General features: G+C 38.5%; 1 protein-coding gene across 1 annotated transcript in view; it reads left to right on the top strand.

Annotated features, from left to right (window-relative positions):
• Positions 1–18,342, top strand: part of nphp4 (nephronophthisis 4) — a 148,937-nt gene that overhangs the window by 38,018 nt on the left and 92,577 nt on the right. The window contains exons 8-9 of the mRNA XM_046397509.1: positions 8,896–9,080; positions 14,240–14,375. Of these exons, the coding sequence (XP_046253465.1) occupies positions 8,896–9,080; positions 14,240–14,375 (321 nt within the window). The remainder of the gene's footprint in view (positions 1–8,895; positions 9,081–14,239; positions 14,376–18,342) is intronic.

Consider the following 18,342-nt stretch of genomic DNA (forward strand, 5'->3'; position numbering starts at 1 on the left):
GGAAGAGTAAACTTTAAAAAGTCTTTTAGTCACATCATTTTTCTCTGTTTCTCCTCTGTTGCTGCATCAGGAGAATCAGATCAAACTGAAGAAAGTGACCTCCAGGAGACACTTATGAACACTGCATGACAGGATCCATCAATCACTGATGTGATCTCAGCTGTTACAAATTTTGCATTATTGAGAGTCACTGACGTAACTGTCACTGATGCCACTGATGTATGAATGCCCTAACCACACAATCATTTTTTTCTGATTCCCTCATGTCACTGGTCTTTAAAAGTCTAAGTAATCACACATCACACATCCTGTTGACCTGGTATTGTTCAACAGAAGGCAGGTTGTCATCACCTCATCCTGAATATAATTATTAGTTGTTCTGGAATTCGGTTTGTCCCTGTGACGTGGTCCTTTTGATTATTAACAGAATGAAGATGAATCTTGTTTTATTCCACTGAGAGAAATCAAGATGCCAAATAAAACATTGTGGACTTCCGGACACAGATGTTGCTGATGATGATCAGCAGTGATAACTGAGCACAATAACATCTGAAATTTTTGCTTTTAGTCATCTAACATGGGCTGTTTTTTAATGTAAATGTATGTTAAAGTTAAATTAAAGTGTTGCTCGTGAGGGACCAATATGTTCCGTGGAACTAACATTTACAGAGATCATTATCTTCACAGTCTATGTAAATTTGCCATGCTTGTAAATTACACTGTATAAATTCTAGTAATTGCCTTCTATTTTATTAGGTACAAAAGTAACCTGATTCTTCACAACCCAGTATAAACTGTAAGTTATCTTTTTATTGTCAGAAGGCCAGAAAAAGGCCAGAAGTGACAGTGATTACTAACTATTACTTGTAGCCAAAGCCTGATCCAACATTGTACTCTGTCTTGGAACTCCATTGTTTCCAAAAAAAACTATTATAACACATCAATAACCCAGAACATCCTGTTGCTGTAAATACTCAATAAAGCTCCAAATATGTTAATCCATAACCAAATTAAGTTTCCAATATGTACACTGCTATGTCTTTTTTTGTGAGTAACTTACTAAAACAAACAAAAAAAGAAATTACACAGTCAAGTATTTGTGACCTGTCTTCACTAGGGAAACAGTTGGCTTGGAGGGGCTACATACAGGGTAGGAAGTTTTCAGTATTCAGAGATGAACTAAGATATTGTTGGTTTTGGTCTTTACTTAGAGTTTGTTGACAGTAAAAAAGAGAGCCTTGTTCTTTGAGGTATAATATTCCATTTTTGTGTCATGTTGGTACTCATATTTGGTACCAGCATGAGGTGTTTCTTTCCAAATGGAAGCAATAATTTTCTTGTGGTAGTGTATTATGTGCAGTGCATGAAGGTAACATGAGAAATGTCATGCTTAGGGACAAGTGCTATGAAATAGGAAGGGAAATAAAAAGGCAGCAGTATGAGTGTGCCTTTGCCTTAATATTTTTAGTTGTGAATTATGGGAGTGTTTCAGCAGTAGGACAACAGTGATTTATCGGTGGAAGCACTGGGCCAGTTAAAATCTGTTAAGGAGTAGAGGAGTGGGAGGATGAGAGCGGCATGCTAATGATGCTGCCTCTGTTTCTTGCCATGAATGACTCATCCTCAATATGGGGGAGCTAACATCCACTGTGTGGGTAGCAACACATAAGCATACATACACACGTGTGTGTGTGTGTGGGTCAGTGTCCTAAAATCTATGGTATCAATTGCTGAAACGCCTTCTCTGTGAGTGACAGATGTGTGGCAGTCTTAAAAACTCAGAGAAGCATTTTTCTTTCGTTTGCTGTTTTTCAGAGAAACATAGCAGAGTTGTGTAACTCACTTGGTAATTGGCTTATAGAAAACTCATGTGGGACATAATTTCACCTGCCTTCTCTCTTTCTCACACTCTCTTGCTTTTTCTCTGTCACACACTCACATACACCCCTTGAGATGACAGTTGACATCTGTACAGTTATTATTATCTTTTACAACAGCCTACACATTGATTTCATAAAGTACTGACACACAAATGTACTGATGAATGGCTGACAGCTTTAATGATACTGTACAGACAATATGTACTTTGCAAAGCTTTGAAGCTCAGACCTAGGTGTTTTAAGCTGTTATTATAGCTAGGCTTTTACAGCTATTAGCATTCCCAATTTATTATTTTTTTTACATAAGAAGAAATTAAATAGTAAGAACTAAAACACAGTCAGATTTGATGAGAATTAAATACTTAGACACCGGCGATTCCTGTGCAGTCAGTAATTATGAGAAAGACCATTTCTGTTTGTACTCTGGTCTGTGATGAGTGCAGAGTTTCATCCTTGTGTTTTTTTCCTTGTGTTTCATTGGTGGTGTTCCTAAAGGCCTCATTACTGTAGGTATAAAAATACTAATAATTCAGAAATAAACCATGCAATTATTGCATGGTGTATTGGTTTATTAATTATTGAATGCAATTATTAAAACCCTGCAATTCAACCAAAAAAAAAAAATAAATAAATAAAAGCAAAACAGTGTTGAAGTCATATCTGTTGCCACAATCTGGGCTTGTTTTATATATTCACTACTCTACTAGAGTTCAGAGAAATCCTTGAATGGAGGGGGCTAGCCTGAAATCAACGTTGATTGCCCATGACCTAGGCAGCACTCCAAACCATTGTCAGTAACCACAGGTCATCGCTGCATCTACAAATCTAAAGTTAAGATTCTGCCATGCAATGTGAAAGTCATATATAAACAACATCCAGAAAGGCCTCAGACTTCTCTGGGCTCAAGCTTGTCTGAAATTGATTGCGTGAAAATAGGAAAGTGGTTGTGGTCTGATCAGTCTCATTTCAGTTTTTGGAAATCATGGATGTTGTGTCCTTTGGGTTAAAGACAAAAGGGGAATGTTTTTTTAGGGACATCCCTGCTTATTCCAGGTAGATGATGCCGAGCTGCATTCTCCATTCATTACAGCTTGATTTCATAGTAAGAGAGTTCAGGTACTGGACTGGCCTGCATGTTGTCCAGTCTCCCAGTATAGATGTGTGCTGCTCTGTGAAGCAAAAAATTTGACAACTGAGACCTGGGATAGTTAAGTTGATAATCTGTTGTATACTTCAGTTACTCAGTGAGTGTTGTTAAAAGAAAAGGTGATGGAACACAGTGGTAAACATGACCCATGTTGCAGCTTTTTTGGAATGTGTTTCAGGCATTAAATTCAGAATCAGAGCTTGGTGTCCTGGGCATGTATAAGTGTCCCTCTTTAGACTTGCATCAGGCATACACACACATACAATGTGTACCCTCATAACACTGTACCCCTGTGTTTGTGTGCACTGACACAAATAAGTAGCTATATAAGACATAGCAAACAGATAATCAAATATAATGTGAGATAATGTGGGTAATCAGAAGTGAGAAGGAACATTATTAATTATGTTGTCAAGATAAGTAAGAAAAGATGTAATTAGTCTATGAGTCATAGAATTGTTTGTTATTCTGCTATATTTCAGCTGAGCTTTGCTTTGGCAGCTTGGTCATCATGCTCCTTTACATGAAGACATTTTCCTCTCATTGAGATGATGATGATATATAATAGCCATGTTGTTCAAGTTGGGTCCAGACACGTGTAATTCTGTTTAGGCCACATACTGCTTTAAGTCCGTTTTCTGTCCTTGAAAGAACTGGTAAAGCATCTGTTAGAATGAGTTTCAGTGGAGAGCTTTAGGCTGTGTCTTAAATCACTTCAGTCCTTTTTCTCCATCACGGATGGTGTAGTGCTGGGTGGAGCACTGTACCATGGGAGTTGAGCCATAAAAGTAGTGCGCACTCTATGGATATTACTTTGTTTGTTCCAAAGCTTGGGGACTTTTGAGCATAAATGACACGATGAGAGTGAGACATTGTACTACATGTAGTCTAATAGGTGCCAAGTAGGAGTGATTTTGTACACAAACCTATGGCATCAGTGAGTAAATCCCAAATGGAGTACTTGTCAGATGGTAGAATAGCTTCAGAAACCCCCCCAATCTCCAGCAACAGAATTGAGGTTTTGAACTTTTTCTCAAGCTCTCTTACACATTCGACATTGTGTCTACAAGTAAGTACAACTCTGTGAATGACTTCTGGAAATGTGTGCCATTATCCCCATATTTAAACAATTAGCTCACCCTCAAGTGTAACCAAGTGTTTACAAAAACAAGAGAAGGGAACTGAAAAATTCTCTCTCAGGTGATGTCTTAAAATGTTCATATTTGTTTTCTGATTGTTTTGTCCAACCAGCAGTCCAAAATATTGCAGCCTCTGTCTTTTTCTAAGATGATCCTTGTGTTGGATGCAAAGGGCATCCAGTATTACAATACTGGTCATAGGTAACAGGTTTCAGAAGCCCATATTGGGACTTCTGACCCTCTAATTGATCAGTACCACTAAGCCCTGCCTTAACCATTTATGAAGTCTTCCCGCAGTGATTACAGGGTCAAGACCCATTTGCTGTCTAGGGCTTCTTATTTCCCAGCTGAAGCTATTAAAGAGAGCTTGCTCTCACTTCATCTCCTGCCCTTTGTGCACAAAGAAATAACCTTCAGAAACTCATTTATCCTCTTCTGTAAATCTACACTCATTTTCCTCAAACTTGCACAATGAGGCAGCTGCCGCCTGCTTTACATTTCTCTTCCAACTGCTATTATTTCTAAATTCCCTCTAAATGACTTTCTTTCTTTTTCAGCAGTTCCATTTTATTCAAATGACAGTGTCCCCAACTAAATCAGTTTTGCTTACTAATAGTTTATCCTCACCCCTCTGTCTCCCACTGCCTCCCCCAGGAGTTGGAGCGGTAAATTGAATCTCAAAGAATCTTTGTTGTTAATATTTGACAATGATAATGCCATTTTCAGGTGTGAATACTCAAGTGAGGAAATAATCTTCCACTTCTGTACTGCAGAGTGTTTTTGTCATTTCATTTTGGATTGGAATTCAGATGAGGGAAGGAAAAAAAATTACACCCTCCAAAATAAAAAAAAAAGACAAAAATGTGTGTGTGTGTGTGTTAATACCATTCATGTGGACTGGAATCAAATGCAAACCTCTTCAACAAACATTATGCATCCACAAAAATATATTGGGTTTTTCTTTCCAAGATATGTTTTTCCACTAGACTTATCTTTGACTTGCTGGTGAGCACTTTATCCACAACATGCATTTCAAAAGACTGTGGTCATCTTTCCTTGAGGTTGCAGACACATTAAAATGTGGATTTTGCAGTTTAAGAAGCATGTATGTTGAGCCCATAAGTGTACTGGTATAATGTTGGCTTTGGCTTGCTTTTGATGCACTGCAGATTAACAGCCATGAGAGTAACCATCACAGATAATAACATTTTATTGTTTTTCCTACAGAAAATGGGTGGTTAAACAGAATGTTTAGTTTCCCTTTTACAACGCCCACACTTGGGTGACTCGTCTAATTGTGAGAGAAAAAAAAGGCACCCCCAACTCTTCTCTTACAACACATTGCTTTTGTTTACTCTGTTAACAAAGCTCTAAAACAAACTGCCTCCAAAAGCATGCAAATTAGTCTGATTCTGCCACCCAATTCCTTTTCCTTTAATGATGCAAACAGTATTTAGGCACACTAGCTCGGAGGAACTTTTCTAACCCAGGTGTCAAGTGTACATTGTGATCGCTGAAGGGACCTTGTTGATCGGTTACAGTGCTGCTGCCTGGTTTAGCAATTCTGGGAGCAAGATCTGTGGGAATATCACAAATATGACATGAAAGCAGGAGACAACAAGCGTATGTGTGTGTGAAGAAGAGAAAGACACACCCACATGGCACCGGTGCACTCATCACTCAGGAAAGTCTCTCTTCTGTGGCTCTGAAAATGGAGTATAATTTAACTTGGGGGGCATTTCATTGTTCCCTGTAAGCTTCTTAGCTCTAAAATATTCATATTTCAGGCGAGGCAGGAAGAAATCTGTGACGGCAGCAGACAGAGGCGAGAGGGAGAAGAAAGAGGATAGCGAGCTAGAGAGGTAGAGAGAGAGGAAAACTGACGGAGTGAGAAAAAAGAGCAAAGAAATAAATGAAAGCGAAACACGGAGGAGGGGAGTGAGAAGAGAGATGCTGAGAACAGAAAGCAGCGCTATAACTGATGTTCTCGTATAAACAACTTTCTCTCTGTCTTTCTTTTATTTTCACTCTGAAACACTTCATGGCAGACCTGTCCAACAAGAGACAAAGCCATTTCCCTGTCATCTTCTCCAGCTCTAGCTGCAGTGTAGGAAAAAGTCCAGATCAGACAGGAGATGACACGATCATAATTAGAATCTGCATGCCACTGAAAGCAATTATTTACATCTTGTCATACTTGCCACTGATTGCAGAAAACACTTTGTTTTGTTGGATAGATTAATTTAAAGATAATGTAATGTTTTATATGTAGCTAATTTACATCAGCTGATGACCAGACATAACATACGAGGTAAGGTAAGGTAAGGCTTTATTCTGCCTGGAGGACATTTCTGTGTCTAAGGTGGTGGGTGTACATGGTAAGATAAGTAAACACATTGTGTACATATGCTGTATACATACAGTCAATAAAAATAATCTGGATGCAAAGTGATGTTCAAAGCAAGCAATGTTCAAACAGATAAATTGTAAAAGTAAATTTGCATTACATACATTACATATTTACATAAAAAAATGTACAGAAGGGTCTATGTCTTGTATGTTGCTATGACATAAATGTTACAGATCACAGCACAGATATAAGTAGTAAAAGTTTGGTCCATCGTCATACCTTTTACACCAAGTAGTGAGGTGCAATATTCCTGCCGTAAACATGCTTTGTTGCTTTGTATGTATACGTACTTGCCAAAGAGCTGTTTTTGAATAGGCATACTTTATAGGGGCTTAAACATGAACATTAAAACGCAAATTGGCGAAACTGATGCAAATTTTATTTTATTTATTTATTTTTTTTTTTGTTTCTGGACAGTTTTAATAGCCAGTAGGCTACATTTCCGTGTTGTCCGCAGTGCTTTGCACTACAGTCCCCAGCAACATTGTGCATTGTAATCTGACTCCTGGTGAAAAGGCGACAAAACACATGAAAGAGTGCGCTCTGCTCTAGACGCTGCCATGTTTAGTCACACAAGTCAGTGAGAATATGGACATATGTAAATAAGCAAATACAATTATGTAAACACGTTAGTATGTCCTGATGTTGTCGACAAGAAACATAGATACATATTTTTTGGGTTTTTTTTGTTCTCTTTCACTTGCAAAACCTCCCTTTCACTGTATAGAGCACACACAGGGATTTGATGTATGTTGTTTGTTTTTCATCATTTTCTCTGGTAATTAGTAATTATCTCGCTCGTCATGGTGAGTGCACGGTGCATGCAGCTGAGTCCCAGATTGAAACGTGTGATGTGTGCTCCTTTGTGAGGGCACATCTTAGTCTTGGCACTCACAAGGAAAACGTTAATTGAATGGAGCCTTACCCTATGTGATCCAGCTGGAAGACGGTTATGTAACGCTGCCAAAGCCAAATGAGAGCTGACACGATTCAAAACAAACTATACATAGAGCATTGTATTAGTGAGTCACCACGTCCTCTTATAGGTAAACAAAGTAAACTTCTACAAAACACCACAGTGAAGCAATACACAAGGCCTTATGGGTATTCATAATGAAAACTTAGCTTCTCGGTTCAGTTTTTCCTTCACCTTTTTGTCTTCTCTTCTCAAGTTTCCAGAATTGTGATAAAGTGTACCAGCATAGCTCTTTCTTGCCACAACATACAGCTCTTGAGATGAGAGGATAGGTTTTACTGGAGATATTTTTAAAGAGCAAACAGAGGAGGGAAGAAATCACTTGGGGTTACGACAAAAACCCTAATCTTCCATCCCCATCACCAACAGGAAAATATGGTACATGGCCGAGTACATATCAGTCGTTGCTTGTGAGAGAATGAGCGATGATACCAAGTGGAGGGTAGATAGTAAACAGGCAGACAGAGATGGAGTCTGTCAGTGCAGAGATGTAACATGGGGGAGAGCAGCAGCGAGTTGAGGTGTACGTGGGCTATACAGTAGTCAGGCGGGCTGGCTGGCTGCTCCTGCTGTTGCTGATTTAAAAGAAAAACCCAAAGCTCAATTGATATGCTAATTTGATTGAGGAGGTGTGGGTGGATATGGAGAAGGTTTTAAGCAGCGAGAGGGACAGAAAGAGAGAATGACAGGAAAAGAGAGGGAGAGAAACGGCGAGTGGGAGTGATGGCCAATGGAGAGAGCGATGAGATCGAAATGAAACAAATGGAAGGAGTGGGACGAGAGGCGAGCTCAGCATGGCTCCATACTTAAAGGTTAGAGGGTTTGCAGTCAATCACCAAGTGCTTGTCAGTCAGTTGTGCATTATTAGCGACAGGACAGTCTCCACCAGTGCCTGTTGACTCACTGACTGATTTTTTTTTTTAACGTTTGTTAATTAGCACATCCAGCATATTTTGAAAATGAAAAACCATGGTGTCCATATGACATACAATTATTATATTTAAGTATGGTTCCAGTTTATTACAGCTTATCTCATTTTCCTAGTTTGACTGTGTTTTGTCAGAGGGACTGCAACATATAAATTCCCATGGTCATTGAGTCCTTGTATGTAAGAGATCCACGGAGGAGATACCATCATCCTTAGTGTAACACAATCTAATGTCATGTAGTGCATCTTGGGATTTTAATTTTATATACAATATATTACGTTTTTGTCATGAAGTACTTTTGAGATTTCCTGCTTATTAGTAGACAAACAAGCAGTTATTTATATTTGGCCCACATCATCTTTCTGCCATTCCTGCATGATATCATAACTCCAGTGCTCTTTTTATGATTCTTAGAAACAGCCAGGACCAGAGGGTGCAATGAAGATGGTTGTCATCCAGGAAAGGAGGCTCCATGTGGGGGTCCACAATGGCTGGTGTTTCCTTGAAAAGCCTCAAGTGGTGGTGCTTGAGCCCCTGGCCTCAGGGAGCGGAGGCAGAGCAGACAGCAGCTCCAGACAGAGCACCATGGACAAGGACAGGTGAGCAAAGGAAACACGTGTATGTATCCAGAGTGGAGTTGTTACTGTCAGCTACAGAAGATACTGAAGCACAAAGTCCACAAAAACATTTTCAGGAGTGCTTATTTTTAATGTATTTCGTCAGCCTCTCTACAAGATGGCCCTGTTGCTGATTGACAAGTGACTGGAAGCTTGTCCTGTAAAGACAGCAATAACTTTATTTTTGAAAAATCTAAGTTGGTATGAATTTCATGTATGTGTATGTGGTTAGTAGATGTTTGGAAAAGGTGAAACATTGCAGACCTGCATCTCATTCTTCCTGGTTGTCAGTTTGCCTCATACTTTCCTACTTTTCAATATCTACAGTATGCATTTGGTGCGTCTGACATTCTGTCTTTTTGTGTCATTTTTTTTCTCTTTTTATCTTAAGAGAGGACAGCATTGCACTGCAGTTTGCTGCCATGTGGTTGTTTGTTTACAGACTTTTCCATTAACATCGACTAAAGCAAACTGAACTGGTTTGAAGATACACAACACTTGTCCTATGCATTGCTTACAGGTAGATGCACATGCAAAGTACAGAAAGTACAGAATACGCAAAGACTGTTGATGCTGCCATACAAGGCACAAGAGGTCACTAATAGATTTGATGAGTATGAAATTGATATCAGTCATCTAGCCTTAACATTCACCACGTCTCAGCTCAGTTAAACTCCCAATGGATTTTTCATTTTTGTCTCACTGTGTCAGACTTTGCTCTCTACCACAACAACACATGAAAGAATGTCTCTGAGAAGAATGGTGTTCATTCCTTCAGTGACATTCACAGACTTGTATAGAATGTAGAGACATGTGTTATCTGTGGCTCAGGAAGTAGAGCAGGTTGTCCATTAATCCCAAGGTTGGCAGTTCAATCTCGGTTCCTTCTGTCCATGTATGTCTCATTGTCACTGAGCAGGACACTGAACCTTGCTCTTGATGGGCAGGCCAGCAATTCGCATGACAGCTTTGCCACTACCCTTGTGTGGATGTAAATGGGTGAATGAGAGACAGTTATTAGCGCTATAAAGATCTGGTCCATTTACCATTCACCATTAGTCCCAAAGCCTTACTTACTGTACTCACCCATTTGTAGCTATGAAGCCTCGATAATCATCTTGAAAACAGAGAATAAAAGAAAAGATTCGGGGGTAAGAGGTTTAACTGACCACTGATTTACAGGGTGGCCCCTCCTGTAACTCAGCTAAGAGACAATAAACAACATAATATCAGGGTAGCACTATCTATACTTAAAACTAAAATAATCATTGAGTACTCTCACTCTTAATTTGCAAAGTGGTACACCAGCACATCACTACATTCAGCTTAAGCACCTAAAAATGATTTAGTAGTCTGAGTCTTACCATGTGGCCTCAACATGCCAGACCTTTTTTCTCCCCATTTATTCATCTAGATTCTCAAGACTCGGCCCTTGTGTGGAATTGATTAAGACCATTTTTGTATGTGAAACATGATGTGTACACACATCAGTTCTTAATTATAATATTATCCATCGTGCCTGCCTGATACATGGTCCACTTAATAAGGCTGCTGTCTTGATAATCATCTGTTTAAAAAGCCATGCCATGATCAAAATGCTGATGTTTCACACAATTTATTGCTTGCTGCATGGATTAGAGGTTATCTGTCCATTAAATTCCACCCAAATTCAAGTGAAATTTAAGTAGCAGACATTCAAATAGTACACAGAATATTAAAAAGAAACATAACTTGTTTTTTTAATGATGCAGGTTGACACACAGTTACATCTTCTATATAACTGTGTGGTCACAAATATATTATGCCTATTTTGCATGTGATTTTGTAAGTAGTCCATTGACCTCGGTCAAACAGCAAATGCTTTATCCTTGATCCTTAATCCCAGTCCAGCCTCATAATTTACACACTATTCCATGTCATACAAGCTTCCACCCTCATAAAAGAGGCTTGCAATTCATTCCAATGCATGTTTGCACTTTATAACAAGGTGATATGGCTCCTGCTGCCTTTGCCCCTGGGTTTTATTGAGACAACATGACACTCAATGCTACCCTTGTCAAAATGCATCTGCTGGTATAAGGTCACCAGTGCCTGCCTTAAATCAGCAAGAAAACACTTAGATTGCATGGTTATGTAATGTATAGCGTGTCAAACATTTAATAGGCCCGGAGGGGTCCGAAACCCAGATGATGGTGCGTGAGAATTTTCACCACCTGAGCCATACATCAGATAGAGATCCTCCAACTAATTTTAATTGCAAGGATGAGAAACACTGTTAGAAACACTGATTAAAAAGTTCCAGAAAATTTTATTTAGAATTACAGTGTTACTTTTTCTGTTTTGTTAAACTTGACGTATCCTCAAATTCAAGTCCTCAGATTCAGGATCAGAGCTGGTCACTGCACTTTGTTAATGGATCAATAGCAGCTGTAAAAATAGCCGGATCCTTTCAGATAATTTGTGTTTTGTAAGTCATTGTGCCTTTGGGTACACCAGCTGTTCCGAATACCCCTTTGCACCCTGTTAAAACACTGGAAGCATTTCCTAACATAAATGTTGTGAGCGACTGAATCTTCGACCGTCACAAGCGAACCACAGCCAGCGGTTTCAATTAATGACATGTCGAAGTGTATCAGTGAACCAGTGAGCAGAACTGCTTCAGGTTAATAAAAAAAAGATGTTGTGTCTACTTCACTGACATCATGCAGGTGTGTCATGCCGGTCACTTTAGCATTTTATTCCTGCAAGCTATGAAGAGAGAAAATGTAAATTCTGTTTCACCAGATCCACTATCACCTTTCTTTCCAGAGATAATATGGAAAATACTACAAAACCAAAATAGTACAAGAAATCATGAAGGAATAGCTGGCATATTTTCTCTTTCTGATTGTCAGAATCATATAGATATAGTATAAATAATTATTAGTTAAATAGATAACTAATAATTTTTGCCCATAATGATTTATGGACATTTTGGGTAGTGATGATTTGAGTACGTTCAAATTTAAGTACGTTCAAATTCTGGTATATCCCATTTCCGTACTATAAAGTCAGAACTTCTGTGCTCTAAATTTGTCATGCTTAATGATGTCCACCTTGAAAGCACAATGGTGTGCATACATGTGGTGTCAGTTGTCATCAATAGCAGAAGCTACTGAGTACACTTAATGTTTTGTCGTGTCACTGTTTTATCATATTCTTCCACACCTGTCTATCAGTGTAAGGTCATTTATTTATGCTGTGGCCCTCTTGAAAACCACGTAGGATATTTTGTGCAGTTTTATGAAATAATAAATCATAGGACATTTGAGAGAAAGTAACAGTCTGGATGTTAAAGTCAAAATGGTTCAAAAACCCATACGCTTCTAAAATGTATCATCTTTTCTACTTGAAAAGAGACTGTAGCTGATGTGATGATTATGTGGATGATTATAAGAGTGTCTTAAGAATGAGAACATGTGCACAATCATGCCAGTGCATAATCAGCACAATCACACTCTAACCAACAATTTGTGTTCAGTTACTGCGTGTTACATTACAGTAATTGTCATCATTGTCGAAATAACACCAAACATGATATATTAGGGCGGCTTGATTATAGCAAAATCCTATTCACTATTACAGTATTTTAGTCAATTCTGAGATCAAGATTATTGAACAGATTACTCACTGACTTTAAACGTTATTAACAATTGTCTTAACCAAGGATTTTTCTTTAACTTAAAATAGAATTCAACTAAAACAAACAAACAAAACATAATACTTATCTTATCCTAAGTTACTGCATCCTTTTATCCAGTTCTGTCTATGAGTTTTCTCTGACTCATTCAGTATTGAATGTCCTTGGTGACCGGGCACAACCTGTCAGCTCTGGACACATTATTCACACAGAGCTATCACTATGGAAGACCAATACGCCCTGTAAGCTGTCATGTACATAGATTCTCTTCTGACTTATTATTACGAGAATTTGGGACTGCTACAGTGCCTAATGATCGTCCCTACTCTCCCAACTCTGTGTGTGTTTGCTGTGCACACCATGTGTGACATCTTCCTGCCTATCAGCTAAATTTCTTGTTGACCAAACTCTCTCTTTTGGTCATCTTGGCTAGAGCTCAACAAACTCTGCTGCGTCCTGGCTGAGACATGGGTGTCCTATAAGGGTGAAAGCACACCACTGTGATGGAAATGGGTGCACTGGATTTGTAGCATAAGACTATTTTTTATACTTTATTATTATTATTATTATTTTTTTTGTACTTTATTGTTTACATTTCTGTACTTTATCGTTTACTTTATTGCTGTGTGCACTTTATGGGAAAGCGGAAATCTCGTTGTACCTGTACAATGACAATAAAAGCTTTCTATTCTATTTCTATTCTATTCTATTCTATTCTAAACACCATCACTGCAAAATAAAATGCAACACATTAGTTCTTTTATCTCAGTTATCTTGTTGTCATAATTGTTGAAAGCCAAAATCAAATGAATATATAATTTGATGAATTGCCCAGCCCTATTATATATTTTTATCTTTTCTGTTTTCTGAATAAGAGAATGTTTGCGTAAAAGCAGTTCAGTATGATAGCACCAGTGTGGGTAATAATTACGATGTTTGCCTCTTTTTGGGCAATACCAGGGAAAGCTGACAGTCTGTCTTGCTTTTGTTATGCCTGGTGCTTCCAGACAGCAGGGAAAGACAGAAAAAAAAAATCTGAGGAGCTCGCCTGTTCCATTCTCCAGAGAGTCCGTGAAGCGAAAAAAGAAAAGGCACTCGGCCCCACCTCGTGACATGCCAGCCAGCGCTCCACAGTATGCTCCCGTCTATGGTGTATGCAAACTGTGAATGACGAATACTGAGAGTGCTGTTCCACTGCTCACACAGGAGGCCAGTGCTTGCCAGGGAACATTTAGCAAGCGAGTGTAAACCACCCAGCACATTGACTTCTTTTCTTTATATTAAAACATAAAAGAAATTAAGCAGACTCTAGATTTTAGCGAAGCACTCTCATTTTCTTTAGCAATGGCTTTGAAACACATAAGTCCCATAATAGCTTTTGTTCTTGTTTTTCCCTGTGTCTCTTAACACACGCATCACACCTTCACGATAATGTATGTTTGTGTGTCTTTTTGCTCCTCAGCTCAGCCACATCATCTCTCCCTCAGACGCTGGGCCTTCGCAGCAGCTTGGAGCTCAGGCTGACCAATCATCGAGCTGTGGCGGTCATCTTCCAGCTAGAGTATGTCTTCTCTGCTCCAATTGGCCGAGAGACAATGGTAAGAGCTGAACCTTACCTAATGCTGACCCTTAACCCTGATCCTAGCCTGAAATTAGCCTCTGGACAAACCAGAATGACCTCTTAACTCACTCGGAAGTTCTAAAACTAAAACTGGTCTTTACAATAATAGCACACACACACAAACACACGTACAGACAGACCCCACTGTCCTCTTTTCAACCTGTCTTTGTTCTTTCACCACCTCACTCTTGTTCTTGAAGTATCACTCCATCCATCTCTTGCCAGTGCCTCCCAGAGGAAATCAATGAAGGCATCCTTGGTCATAGGAAGAAGAAGCATGGAAGTTAGGAGAACAAATCCAGACATGATATTTGATTTGAGCTGGCCATTTGTTTCTTCATCTCTACTTTTTATCCGTGCATTTGGTCATGTGGGGGTTCATCTATGTCTAAATCTAGTGTCTTTCACTGAGACTACTTCCAGCCTCTCTCTTAGATAGATAGATAGATAGATAGATAGAGAGATAGAGAGATAGATAGATAGATGACTTTATTCATCCCTGAGGGGAAATTAGGTAAGCTTATGTAATTATGCAAAAATGGTTTGGTTTCAACTACTGCTCTTTCTTTCTTTCTTTCTTTTTCTTTCTTTCTTTTTGTCTTTCTTTCTTTGACGAATACATTAATGGCTCCACTAAGTAGCAGTGTGGTAATGACTAGTAAACACAACCTCTAGACTTCAAAATATTTCCTGGATGATGGCTGACATCTCTGTCTGTACAGCCTGTGGATATGCCTCACTTCTTTCTCTGCATAGGTCAGTACAGTTACTGTTGCCAGTGCTGAAATACAGCTGGCATAAGGAAGTTTTTTCAGGGTTGTTGAAAGGCTTTGTGGTAAATGCCCAAATTTAAATATGGTTTCTGAGAATCATACTCTTTGTGGTTTCACTTTACAGTGTGAGGGAGTGTGATGCTGTTATTATTTTTTCACACTTGTTAGTGAGAGTCAGATATAACAGTTTGATTAGCATTACCATGGTCCTCATGACCTAACACATATTATGTCCACATGAGACTTACAAATGAAAGCTTAACTGCTTAAGTTCTGACAGCATGGAACATGTTGACCGATATGTAACAAGAATTTGCAGTGCAGAATGTAAATGTTGGGTGATATATTCATCTAATTTAACATTTTTTTTTTTAAATATTGATATTTTCCTTAGCCTCAAATCTCCACTATCAGTCAGATTACAGCCTCTAATAATCCAGTCAGAGGTGTGGCTTGGTATGTTTTCAGGTGCCAATGCAATGAGTTTCAATACCAACCCGTAAGAAAGACTTATACTGACAAATATAAACATATTTTACTGCAAAATATGCCAGTCTTCTCAAATGTGTCAGTTTTTCATGTTGTGTCAACAAAAGCAGCCGAACAGCGTAAATAAAATAGTAAATTAGGAATTATCTGGTTAATGAATAAGTAAACAAGAATTTGAGCTGACATTGAGTGCCAGTTCTCAGTTCTTGATCCTCTGCCATGCAGACACATTTTGCTTAGTACTTAAACAAAACTGAGGTTCAGTACTCAGATCTAATCAGAGAATTTTTCCATCTTTTGTTTCAATCATATTAACTATTAGTTGTAGTGAAGTCTCTTCACATTGCAGCTGTTTGCAAAAGTTGACAGTAATTAGTTATTATTGTCTGTGGCTATCTGTCATTGAAAGCTGACTGATCCATTATGTTGATTTGTCAATGTAATAGGTAAATATTAGCTAACAGTCAAAAACTCAATCACAATAATTCTTTGTTGTTCATTGTCAGTTTCGTCGTTATTAGTAGTGAGTTTAAGTTACATGCTGTTTTGTAGAGCACATCATCGTTACATTTTTTGAAAGCTCATAAACTAAATTTTGTCTTAAATTTTTTAAAGGTTTTGAGTTTTACGTGATGATGTAAGTGTGCAAAGATGTTTTCCAGAGGTGTGTCGAAAACTTTCTCAACCTTACTGCTGTGATTGTTAAAAATATCAAATTTCAACACAAAAGATTATTAGCCTTTGTCCATAAAACCTTGTCATTTGGTTGAAACCTAATCTGAAGTGCTATAATGCCTCACCTGTGTCCATATGAATTACATAGAGCAATAGCTGGCACCTATGACAGTCCAACACAGTCAACACAACCCCAGGGAAGACATTTCTAAATTCAAGCCGCATCATTTAACAACCACTCATGGCGTGGAAAGCCTCAGAAAGACTGTGGTAATTATGTGTGTGGGTGAGCCTTCAACACTTGCATGCTAAGGCTTGGCTGTCATTGTGTTACTGTTTGTTGTACTTTATGCAAGCAGGGGTCACCAGATCACCAATTAAAAGCCGCAGAAAAACAAGGAGCCACTTGGTCAACAGAGCACTGTGATGCATTTACATTTCTGTATTAATTCACTCATTCTTTCCTCTGCACTTGACAGCCAATCAGAATTTGTGACTGTTGATACATAATTGATCTGTTTTTGGGAAAAAACAGCAATTTCTACAGAAGAGCTAGTTCCAGTTTCAAGTTTGAAACATCATTGCTTAATTGAGAAGTAGCTCACCATCTTCACCATCTTTGCTGCATGCAGGTTGTCCTTGTAACTCTTCCTCACTGTGCGGTCTTTATAGAGGATGATAATCCTGATGTTACCACATCATGATCTGATCTTTTTTTTTTTTTTTACAACTGAGGAGTTACATGCCTGTTATCTGAAAGTTGCAGTAAACAATGCTTATAGGGAGGCATATATATATATATATATATATATGTATATATATAGAAAGAGAATTGTTCATATTGCTTCACGTCTTTGCAAACCATCTCCCACACACCTAGTCTCTCGACAGAAGTGTGTTCATTTTGCTCGAATACTTAAAATATCTGTGTTATTATAATAGTTTGTGACTTTGAGAATAATAATAAAAAAAAAACAAGACAGAAAGTCTACAACAATGCTGCCAACTGTAATTTCATTAATTTTTCTATTTGATCACATACTAAGTATTGAATAAACGTATGACCTGGTGATGGTGCTAGAGGAAAAGTCAGAGAATCTCCAGTTCATCCTGAGGAAGACACTAAATTTTAATGCAATCATTCACATTCACTCAAAACTATGAATGTCAGTCGGCACTTTGCACTAGATTCAGAGGAACATTTAAAGGTATACTATGCAGAACATGCAAAATAGCGACCACACAGAAATGTCCCGAACACATCAAAAAGAATAACACCATAAGACAATAAAGGATCTCTGTAGATACAGATGTCGCAACACACTTCTTGTGGGTCATGAGTGATTGTTTTGAATGAGAGACCCCAAGCAGCGGAAATTATGCGCATTTAATAACAACACTCTACAAAATATCAGCCGATGGGTATGTGATGTGTGCTATGAGTCGGTCAGCTCCGTGAAAGTGAACAAATGTATGTCAGCCATTGTTTATAGCTGAATTCAGGTTTCAGCTGCACGCTGTCAGTCTCTTTTCTGAAAGCACACTGCCACTCCATCTCTGCCAACGTGGAGGCGAGTGATGCAGTTCAGCACGGAACCCAGATGGAAGGAAGGAAAAAGAAATAATACTGGTATTAACTGATAGTGGCTGGGTTTTTGTGAAATTTGCTGCAGAGGTTCAAGTTTTCCAGAGGATGGATCTGATGATTTGGATTGCCTCCTTATCTTTCTTCTAGTGCTAGCACTGGGAAACAAAGTTTTCAACCTCTGACAGGCAGATGCCATGAAATTTTGGGCACATTTGTGCTTAACAAGTAGTGAACGCTTTCCATTTTGGACAGTTAATTGTGCCTACCAACCTACCGTCTCTTAATCTCATCGATTGTCATGAAATTCATTCAGAACATTCATTCATGCACTCTAAAAACTTTGTGTTAACTTTTGTGTTTAATAAAAACATTCAAAGTAGTAGAGAAATTCTCATGAACCTGATAAAACCATCAACTGA

Source organism: Scatophagus argus, chromosome 8 (genome assembly GCF_020382885.2).
Source record: "Scatophagus argus isolate fScaArg1 chromosome 8, fScaArg1.pri, whole genome shotgun sequence".
NCBI lineage: Eukaryota > Metazoa > Chordata > Actinopteri > Scatophagidae > Scatophagus > Scatophagus argus.